The sequence below is a fragment of the Mercenaria mercenaria genome, chromosome 12 (assembly GCF_021730395.1).
Source record: "Mercenaria mercenaria strain notata chromosome 12, MADL_Memer_1, whole genome shotgun sequence".
NCBI classification, from domain to species: Eukaryota; Metazoa; Mollusca; class Bivalvia; order Venerida; family Veneridae; genus Mercenaria; species Mercenaria mercenaria.
In genome coordinates, this window is record NC_069372.1 from 35,492,397 (window position 1) to 35,504,620 (window position 12,224).

At 33.2% G+C, this 12,224-nt stretch overlaps 1 protein-coding gene across 3 annotated transcripts in view; it reads left to right on the top strand.

Moving 5' to 3' along the window:
- LOC123533861 (olfactomedin-like protein 2B) overlaps positions 1-12,224 on the top strand; it is a 147,073-nt gene that overhangs the window by 54,633 nt on the left and 80,216 nt on the right. The window contains exon 1 of one of the 3 annotated variants that reach the window (XM_053519635.1): positions 551-1,450. The exons of the other annotated variants lie outside the window; for them this stretch is intronic. Within the exon in view, the coding sequence (XP_053375610.1) occupies positions 1,221-1,450 (230 nt within the window). The 5' untranslated portion in view covers positions 551-1,220. Of the gene's footprint in view, positions 1-550; positions 1,451-12,224 lie in introns of those variants that run through there. 3 annotated transcript variants of the gene reach the window in all.

The window sequence follows — 12,224 nt, forward strand, 5'->3', positions numbered from 1 at the left end:
TTTACATTATATACCTCAAGACTCTTCTTATTAAACAGAATGTGTTTTACAAGCCTACGATCAAAGATATAAACAAACAAACTCTTAACTTAAAGTTGTGTTTCTTTAACCGTGACAAACGCAATTGTCAGCATAAAACAACATGTTATGTTTCTAGATTAATTGAGCATGGCACACGATAGAATACGGTATCTGCCATTCACATTTAATATAACCCTGAGGGCATTCAACAGAGCTGTCTTCGATCAGTAGCAAGAATACATAATTACAGAGTTCCGTAACTTCGTAATTGAATCTGCATTTTATTCGAGAAGATATTTATTTGCAAAAATAAAAGATGAAAGAATAGATATTATGTAGATGGTAGTAATTTCCTATCGTATGAATAGTTTAATGTCTGCAGGATTGACTTAAGTGGCAGAACATAATTTTAGTCTTTGAGCTATGCAATGAATAAGAAACAGAGAAAATGTATTATACTTTTAAAAGGGGATCAGTAAGCAGAAATTGAATTTTAATTCATTTGAATTTTAGAAAGGCTTTTACGTAAAAATTAAATGAATGTGATAAAAATATCTAAAAAGATATACATCAGCCATAACTATAATTACTCAGTGTACACGTAATTGTTTATACTTATATAGCTAGTAAGCATAAATATATTTTCAAAACTATGTGATTGTGAAATTATATGGAAGAGCAAGGACAATATATTGTCGACTATTTTGTTCAGTATTAAATCAGTAACAAAAATTGTATTGGATCAGTGAAAATCTTCTAGAAGTATTTACGTGTGAATAATGACACTCAAACATCAAGAGACCTGTGCATCATGAAGATATTAGCGCACTTGCTACAATACAGAAGAGTTTGTTGATGCGGAATACTTTCAATTTTTTCAAAGCAAAGACAGATCAGACTGAACGAGTTTAAAGTTGTAATTATATTTCAGGGATAACTGGATATGGAGCATGGACTACACTGTTTTGGGTGTTTGTTATTACATTTATGGGCGGATAAAGGGAACATTAATTACTGTCACATTTTTATATAAAGAGGATAGACATTTAGAACGGTGTACTTGTTATTTTGCTATATATTAGGTATTTGGTCAGTTATCTAACCCTCACATTTTAGTTTTGGCGGAAATAAAACTCTCCTTAACATGCCAGACCATTCGAATCAAGATAAATTTCTTCATTTTGAATTTTTTATGTAAAATGGAGCTAAGTAACTTTTATTTGATATTAGTGCATATCGTTTGTCTTATATGCAAAATTCAAACATCGAAGGAGTGTGTGTACCAATATGATATGAAAAATAACCGTGTTAAAATCACGTGCGAAAAGGGTGCGGTGTTACATATAGTTGACGAAAACGGCAACACGTTACTAAAAGGAGAATCGAGCAGCAGTACGACAGATATTCCTGTCGTAGTACAGCTGAATAGGTAAATTTAAAATTATTTTTATTGCAAAATCTTTTTTTACTGAAAGTTAACTTTTTTAGTGTCATCCCCGGTCATTGTCATTTACAACAACAGCACCATACAGAAAATATTTTCATAACATATTATTCTGTTCGAAGTTACATATACCAGCTGCCTTGACAACAGTCTAATGATTATAGTTTGATATGACCACTTGAGGGTTCAGTTTATGTCTCGTATGACAATATCTTAGGGAAATAAACATGCTTTTCTTCACCCGATTTAGATTAGACCCTCTGCCATAGTTATTCTGAATACACGATGGCCTGTCACAAAGGATAGGAGTTCAATAGTCCGTTGACGCCAGTTTTCATTGAAAAACTGAGGTGCAATTATATTCATTTCATGATTTTAATGTTATTTTTAAATGTATTTTTACATTGTTACTGCCATCTACAGGTAAACCTAATTTCAATGCGAGAGTACCATTCCTAATGCTTCACCAGCAGTATCTTTTGTTTCATTATATTAATAACGAAAATTATTATCAAACATAACGGATGGCCACATGATTTTATTTTATCGATTTCTCCCATAAAAATGTATGAATTCACAACAAATCAAAACCTATGTTTTTATAACTGTGTTTGCTTGTAAGGTTTATGATTTTAGCTCACATCTCGGAGTGCACTATTGCGCCCACTTTGCGTCCGTGCTCAGTTCCACTGTTTTACACAATACCTTCTACGAACCTCTTTGGTGGAAGTTGGTGAGATTTTGCTTTGATGTTTCTTTGATGCACCGCTCGGCTGCAGTAGTGGTTTCTAGATTATTCTTCAAATGACAAAGAACTCATCTTCTATTCAAATTTTCTCATATATATAGATCAATCAAATAAGTAAACACCCATGATAAAACCTAATTATCGGGATCTCAAGTATTTAAAGATCAAAAGAGAACAGTTTCGCTGTTTGAAAACCAATCAATCAGCTATGTGAATATATAAATAAAGCAAAAATGTAAACAATTCTTTGTGAATGTTATATATCTCTACGTCTCTGTTTTCATTAAGTAATGACATAGAAATAACGTGATACAATTGTGTTAGAAGAGTGCTTAAGTTAACAATGTTGCAGGGATTACTATTACGTTTTGAAATGTACATTAAATTGTATACATTCATTCTACTGTGGCATTGACAAGAAATATCATGCTAACCTTTTATTTTGTCTTTATTTATTTTGATAATATCATAACTGTCTATTCTTCATTTCAGCATACCGCACATTAAGGTAATTCTGTATGTATACTTGAAAATTTGGCAAATACAAAACTTAGGGTCGTGTGTGCTTAAAGGTTTACTTGGCTGATTAAAAAGATTGGACATCACACAAGTTTTTATACTGGATGGCTATTGGAAAATAATAATTTTCATAACATTTTTGCGGATATATTTTTTATATAATGTAAATTTTAATGAAACTTCTCCAGTCGTAAATAAATCCACACATGACCTGTAATATGGTGAAGTTTCTGTGCTTGTTTTTGAAGATTTATGCCCATCAAAGAGATTTATACATTTTAAGCTAATTTAAAGACATTATTTTGAATCATTTAACTTGTAAAACGTTTAAACTGTAGAAAGATAGTAACATTACTGTTCTAATAAATATGCACATGGATTGCCTTTAATTCAGTAAATAATGCCGAGTCCAAACTTTGTTCTACGTTATTCTGATAAATGACATTTCGCCATAGTTTCGAGTTTGTCAAACGTGCAGAAGTACCTTAAAATAGTGAGAAAGTATCTATTTGATCTAAGTATTATAACATTTTATTCTGTTTCTATATTTCTGCATTTTCCTCCTAGCGAGCAGTCAAAGATTTATAATTCCTTATTCGAATAATATTCCGTTTATCGGTAAAATTATTTGGCTGTCTTGTGGAGCAATAAGTCATTCTGTGCTTTATTAAACTGACTTAGTTTTGTAATAATATATATGCATCCAACTAAGAAACAGTTTATCTTCATTTGTGAACATGTTTCCAATTTGTTATATTATCATAATAAAGCAAGAAACAATTTAATATGGCATATTTAATAACGTTAAACTGTAAACACCAAAGCTTAACTAATTATTTTTTGAACTCAAACTGTCTCTATAAATATAACAGGGTGCCAGCAGGTGTTTGAATGAATTTATATTTTGCACAATAGGCATAAGATATATATTTTGTTGTGTTGCAAATGACTTGGTTGTTGAAACGTAATTTCTGCTTAGAACAGTTCCTTCTTTTTCTTAAATTCATAGTTAAATGTTACGTAATTTGAGGTAATTTTTACGTTTTACTGACTGTATCAAATATTTTGAATGAGTATGAAATAAAATGATCTTGTCCTGTATTTTATCTTGAATGTGCATTTATGTAAAACTGAACCTGTTTCAAGAGGAAAATCTTCAGCCATTTTACAGACTCATAGAAATTTCGACTTCTGAATGAGTCCTCACTTATACCCGGAAATTTGTTTGGTTGGCTCTCGAAAACATAGGAAATGTGACAAGTCTTTCAGCTTGAGGGTAAATGTAACGCAAATGCAGAAAAACAAGATTAACGTGGGCGGTAATGCTTTCGTCGAATCGGGAAAGCAGAAAATAAACGTATATGCCATCGATGAGAGATTTAAAATAACCTCTGTAAAATGACTGTTATTAACAGACCAGTTTCTCTGTTCTCTGATATTTCATTTCGCGAAGTTCCTCATGAAACAGTTGTAATTTGTATGTCATTTATGCTTTATTGAATATATAAAGTGTTGCATTTAATGTTGGCCAGAAAGATATTATAAGATCATGCAAACAAAGATTTTAGTTTTAGTTCATATCTGTGCTGGTAGTTTGTATCAAAAACAAGGCAGTCTGAAAGACAGCCAAATCCCCCGCCACTGCTATAGATAGTGAAAGGATAAACCTTTGATTTTAGCTGTGACCTTGACCTTGAACTGACATGGCTGACTCATGAATTCTGCACAACATCTTGATGAGGTGATCAATTGGCCAAAGTGTCATGAAAATCCTTTAAGGGGTTTAGGAGAAACAGAGCAGAAACCTTTGACCTTCAGTTGTGACCTTGACCTTGAGTTGACATGGCTGACTCATGAGTTCTTGATGAGGTGATCATTTGACACAAGTTTGATGAAAATCCTTCAAGGGGTTAAGGAGATACAGAGTGGACACCAAATGGAAGGCTCAAACCTTCGACCCTTAGTTGTGACCTTGACCTTGAGCTGGCATGGTTGACTCATAATTTCTGCACATCGTTCTGATGAGGTTATCATTTGACCCAAGTTTTATAAAATTCCTTCAGGGGGTTTAAGAGATATAGAGCGGACACAAAATGGAAGGCTCAAACCTTTGACCTTGAGTTGTGACCTTGACCTTGAGCCGGCATGGCTGACTCATGGGTTCTGCACATCGCCTTGATGAGGTGATCATTTGACCCAAGTTTTATTAAATTCCTTCAAGGGGTTTAGGAGATATAGAACGACACAAAATGGAAGGCTCAAACCTTTGCCCCTTAAGCTGTGACCTTGACCTTGAGCCGACAAGCTGACTCATGGGTTCTGCAATCGTCTTGATGAGGTGGATCATTTGACCCAAGTTTCATAAAATCCTTCAAGGGGTTTAAGAGATATGGACGGACACATACACAAGGAGGCGCAAACCTATGACCCTTGAGGTTATAAGCTTAGTACGTTGAGCCCGGGCATGGCTGACTCATGGGTTCTGCACATCGTCTTGATGAGGTGATCATTTGACCCAAGTTTTATAAAATTCCTTCAAGGGGTTTAGGAGATATAGAGCGGACACAAAATTGCAGGCTCAAACCTTTGACCTTGAGTTGTGACCTTGACCTTGAACCGACAAGGCTGACTCATGGGTTCTGCACATCGTCCTGATGAGGTGATCATTTGACCCAAGTTTCATGAAAATCCTTCAAGGGGTTTAGGAGATATGGACCGGACACGATTTTGTTACGGACGGAAGGACGGACGGACGGAAGGACGGACGGAAGGACGGACGCAGACCATTCCTATAATCCCTCCGCCACGGCGGGGGATTAATAAAGCTTACGTACGTTGATATGTGTGCCGGACTGGCTTCTCCTAGACTCATATTTAAATCAGTTTTTCAGAACATTCCAGTTGCATATCAATTAAATAAGAAAATTCCTTGAAAGCACAAAACGCAAGTAAGGAAAACAATACATTCCTCCAAGAGTGTGTGGCAAATTCAAGAAAATGGACGAGAGCATTTCTATTAATATTACCTGTATTTCAAATAAATTATGAAATTATATCATTTTGCACGTCGGCTATATAGCTTTTGTTTGTGATTTGACTACTTTGTGATTAGTGGCCCTCGTTGCTGTGCTTACTGTTTCCATGAAGTCCTTTCTTAACTTATATTTTTTACTGATCTTTTATACTAAATTACTGAGTAATATACTGATGATATTTGCAGATATTAAATATAAAATCCGAATAAAATTTTAAGATAGTCCCAAGCCTTTGAAATATGTTCATCTTACAAGATAGTTTAGCTTACACCAAACAAAAACGAATACTTCCTATCGTTGTGTTATTATTTTACGGGAACCTTTCGACTTGTCAAAATTTGTTAGCATAAACACTGCCTTCCTAGATTAATTTGAGTATTGCTCTTGCTAGGATATGGTATCTGCAATATACAGTTAATGTCACCCAAGAGGCATTCAGCATAGCTGCTTGCGATCAGTGGCAATGATAAATAATTAATCAAGGAGTTCCGCTACATCCTAATTGAGTCTGCATTTTATTTTTTGAATGCTTTCTGTATTTGTTTGTTGTAAAATAAAAGATAATGGGAAAGATATCAAATAAATGGTAGTAATTTCCGGTCGTGTTTATTGTTAAGAGTAATTGAATAATTGTTAAAGGCACAGCATTCATAAATTTTATCATTTGTGTCATGCATATAGAACAGACATGTGACACGGAGTAGTTAAATGTTTTATCAATAAGCAGATAAAATTTTCATATTTTTTTATAATTCTGTCTAATGTAGTAGCAGTCACAAAGAGTTTAAAGTTTATTAAAATTAAATGTAAAAAGCTATTAAGGATTTTTTATTTATTACAGAGTTTGTAATGTTAGTAATGTTATTTGCACCGTAGACTTTGTAAATAATTAATGCGATTTAACAAAGCAGTGGTTTTCATGAAGTAGCAGGGATAACTGGAAAATGTGGATACGTAGACAAAAACGTTTAGGCTGTGTCGGGTAAAGGCATTGCAAATGTATAAAATTATGATTGGTATTTTGGTCTTTATGCATATAAAACACTTTACTGACCTGTTAAACGCTATGGTATTGTTTTTCAGAACGACAATATTTCTTCATGGGCTATTTTAATGGCGCGTACCAGTTGATGACGGAGTCTAAGATTTTTAGCAATCGATAGGAATAATTATCGAGCTTCAACTATTAAATGTGTTAATACTGCTTTTTGATTAAATGGTTTATATTAATTATTGGACACTATTAAAATTAATGTCTTTTAAAACACAAATAAACTTCCGCCTGATTTCATAACCACATGTATGTATCTTACACAGTCATTCACATAATAAATTACTCCCCAGACAACCCACTATATTCGCAGGGGAATACTAACTGCATCTGGAGGTATATATATTAACTAACTAGTAATTTATTGTTTTATTACTACATAATCCAGTCAGTGAGACACGGCTTCGTTGCTTAAATACGTCGTACCATTTTTCTTACTAGTTTGCACAATCATTAAAATGCTGGTTTATTCATTTTTGTCGTAAATATAATATATCAGGTAAGTCATTTGCTCCAACTGCAAACAAAATATTCACTGGTATAACAACAGATTGTATTAAACTACAAGTCTTGGTTCGACGTAAAATATTTACCAGTTCAAAAGTAAAAAAATCTACAATTATCTTGCCATATGAAAATAATAAACAGAATTTTGCTTATCATCTCTAACTTTTAATGTCATAAAACAACGCAATGTCTTCGAAAAGTGAATTCAGTATGGTACAATCTAAAATGCAATATCTGCAGTCCACGTTAAACATTACACTAGGGCATTCAATAGAGTTTCTTGCAATGTTGGAATAAATTATTAATTATAGAGTTCCTTAACATCGTAATTGAATCTGCATTTAGTTTGCGAAAACTTCATAAATACAAAAGTGTTAAAGATAGAATAGTAAAAAAACAGTTTGTAGTGATAATGACTTGGCATTCATACAAATTGTGAATTCAATTGATATTTTTATATTGTTTTACTGTTGTTGATTTTCTTCTTATGGGTTGGGGGAGAGAAATTACACAATTGACTGACACGTTCCAAGTCGTATGGAATTGTTCGTTGTCGGGGGACTTTGATTTCAGACAATAAAACAAGCTTTTCAAACTTAATAATTTACAAAAAAAGCAGATGGTTTTACCTGTAATGAAATTTCTCATTAAATTGAATATTGATAAAGATGGCATGTAGTGATATACAGTTCTCGCTTTGAAAATGATAAAAAGACAAGCATGAAATGTCTAAATGATCTGGAGCACTTGAGTAAATATAGATATATACAGTCACATAGAATCTAATGTATCAGCCGTTAATACTTCCTCTGAATGATTTGAAACGCCAGAGAGTGTGCTGAATTATTGTAACGTACAAAATCGGGAAAAGGTGCAGCGGTACCAGACCAAAGGCGCAGCTCGTAACTAACCAGTCAAACTGGTAGGGGTACAACAAATAGTTGTAAATTTCTCTCAATTAAGTATGTGGTTTTTAACGTTTAAAATTATTTGAGGTATTTTCACAATTAGTTCCTAATTCTGCATTGAACACATAATATTTGTTTCGCGAACAATCAAAAAAAGACATGAGTCTTCTATCATTTACTTTTACATATATGTTATATAACTTTGTTCATTTTTAGGACATAGAAACGCGTAAACGGTATTATTTCATAATTTTACTAGGTAGCGCACACATACATTTAGCCCGAAAAACGATAATAAAATAATTGGAACAAAAATGAAATAACAGAGATGGAATGCAACCGAGCAAAACATTTGCAGAAGACTAGGCTTTATAGCATCTGTTCTTTAGAGGTAGAGATGTGCAATCATCCCTCACGCCCCTTAACAGACTCTGCTAGTGTTTACTTACTCTTTGCCTTCAACGGATTTTCTAATAAACTTAATATGACGTATATCAATAACGATTATTTTTTCTGCATATGTATTTTATAGGTATGCCGTTATACAGAAATCGGTAAACGTATATAAAATGTATCATCATCAAGTTGTAGCGCTGTTTTGTTCTCAAAAATTGAAAAGTATTATGCTAAGACTTTTAATTATTTCCAGTTTTGTCACCTGATTAACTTTCGATGAAAACTATTTTAAATTTTATCAAGGAATGAAAGCAAAATTTGATTCAAGGCATAGCTCAACAAAACAGTAAAAAGCTTCAAAAGGAAGATCACGTTCAAAAGAATACAGTTACCTCGAATGCAACTTTACAGCAGTTTATTATATATATATATATATATATGCATGTTTACATAATAAACATATATGCTAAAATATACACAGACAATTTAAATATAAAGAGGAAAACGACAAAACAAGCAAGAAAAAAAAGATATATTGAGTATATTGGACTACCTAACCGAGGTTTACAGCCAACTGATAGATACATCCAGTCAGGCACTGATATCAGTAGAAGATGAAGGTGAAATGAACGTCAGGCGTAACCTGTCTAACGTCTACAGTCTAAAGTCTACAGTAATGAATGCCAGTGTGTCAGTTGTAAACTAGATTACAGGAAATCAAACAGTTATGGAAATATTCCGGACAACAGAAATAATGTAGACTTTATTTCATGTTCAACCATCAAAAATAATTATATGTCAACTAGCAACGCTATATATTGACTCTAAGTGACGAAGTTTAAACCGCATCGAAATCGCTGTCATTTTCATTCACATCTTAGCATTTTACCAAAGCACTAACAGTCATTAAAATCCATTTTATAAAAAAAAAATATTTTACACATATTTCACGCTTTTTTCAAAACGTTTAAAAGGCAATTTCACGGAAGTTTCAGTACTTTGATAACCTCTCAATCGTAAAGTAAATAATTTGATAGTTGTTGGGATTTTCGCTACAATACAAGCTTTTTGTGTCACTTGGAAAAAAGTTCTGTTAGATGATTAACGTTGAAGTTTAAAATTTCAAGTCTAGAACAACAATAACAAACAAACTGACAAACCTGAAAATGGAATATATCCCAATAGTGTAGGCTATAAGCCGAAAGATTGTGCACATTTTAGAAGAGTTTTAGTTTTGTATGATTCTTGCATATTATATCATAATATTACAATTCTGATGTAGAACCCATCGCCGCATGAAGTATTTAACAAAATATAGGCCGATTTTATGAAACTTTACCAGTGGAGATTTTCATTTTACTTGTCATAACTTCAAGATCTGTGATCTTGACCTTTGACCTATTGATCTCAAATCGATAGAGGCCATTTGCTGGTCATGACCAGTCTCTTTAATAACATTCATAATCTATGCCAGTCATTCTTGAGATATCTCGGAAACGTATACCTGTCTCGTCAATGTGACCTTGACCTTGACCTATGACTCAAAAACATAGGGTCATCTGCTGTCATGATCAACCTTTCTATTAAGTTTTGTGATTACAGTTCATAGCATTTACAAGTAATCGTCCAGAAACTGTTTAAATGTTACAGGTCACTGTGATCTTGACCTTTGACCTATTGATCTCAAAATTGGTCATGTCCAGTCTTCTAAACAACTTTCATAATCTTATGCCCAAGCATTCTTGAGTTATCATCTGGAAACTGTAGACCTGTTCTTCGTCAATGTGACATTGACCTTTGATCTACTGACCTCAAAATCAAAAGAAGTCATTTGCTGGTCATGTTCAATCTTTCTATTAAGTTTCGAGATTCTAGGTCCAAGCATTTCCAAATTATCGTCCAGAAACTGTTTAACTGTTCCCGGTCACTGTGACCTTGACCTTTGACCTACTGACCTCAAAATCAATTAAAATCAATTTGCTGGTTATGAACAACTTCCCTATTAAATTTCATGATCCTAGGTTCAAGCGTTCTTGAGTTATCATCCTGAAATTGATTGGTCAACATATTAAAAGACCGACAGACAGACCGGCCGACTTCTGAAAAACAATATACTCCTCCTTCTTAGAACGGGAGCATAAAAATAGGGTGTCACAACTAATTAGCATGTCCTTTACTACTTACAACATCACTTTTTGGAAAGATAGCTGAACAAAACTATTCAAAAATCAAACTTTAAATGTACCATTATAAGTGTTTTCCGATTTTTCTATAATTTTACAAAGTAAAGGGCCGTAACTCTCATATATGCTCATCTATTTCGTTTCTTAGCACACAGACTGATTAATAATTTCCTCCGACATACATTTCGCATAAAATGATGGGACATTTGTATTTCATACAAAAGTATATGGTGGGTGTTGTATACTAATACCTTTTTAAAAATGATTTCAAGGGGCATAACTCTGACCCTTATTATTTACCATAAAAGGCTTGATAGAGGTGGGTTCTACATCTAAAATGTTTCGTTATAGATAATAGTATTGTATCAGATAAAGATCCAAACTCTTCTAAAAAGTGCCCAATTCGGCCATATTTTCAGCCTTATAGCCTACACTACATTGAGAAGTGAGATAAATTCTATTTAATGTGAAACTATGTTGAAATATGCATTTTGCAAAAAAGTTTAATCTCAGTCAGGGAAACTGGCGCGCGTAATCTAAAATAACTTTTAATATGATGTTACAAAGATGCTCACGACAAAGAGGTCCATTTCATTTCATTATTCAATCATAAATATACTATAAACAACAAAGCGAGAATAAATCCTTTCTTATGGGAGTAGTTAGAAATTACTTTAATATGTTCAAGTAGATAGGCAAAACCATATCACTGAGTGTGGCTGATATGAATGATTTCTCACTGTTTATTAACGGTTTCTTCACCAAACGAGCATACAACAAAATAATAAATATTGCGCTATCAACTTAAATCAAATCTAATAATGCAAATTTATAATCACATCAAAGAAAAAGCACCATCTGGTGTCTGAAAAATGCGTCTTACCATATTGAATAAGATGCACATTTACCCCTTTTTGTGTTCGTGCGTGCATGCTTGCGTGCGCGTTAATTCGAGCATGTATTTGTATGTTTGTGCTTTTAAACTTATGTATAGCCGCCAACGGTAACCCATATAGGCAGTTCTTTCAGATGATTGTTGGTAAATTTAAAGGGAAGAAAGTTTAAATCATCTAGAAAAAACATATTTACTCTGCAAATGAGCAATTAGCTTACCGGATGTTTACGTTCCACACCTTTTCTATGTGTTGCACTCTGTATCATGGGATATTTAATTCTAGTTAATGCGTGAATTCGTCTTTTTTCATTCGAAAAACAAATCTCGCAGAGATCTCGACACATCATTTCTAGTATTTTAGATAATTTCCCTATGAGTGATGAAATAGATAAAACATTCACTTTTATTACACTTTCCTTAAAATATCTCCGGTCCATGATCTGTGTTGTATGACCGGTCTACAGTCAACACATAAAATATCTCTGTTCTAATAAGTCAGACATTTTTAAAAAATATG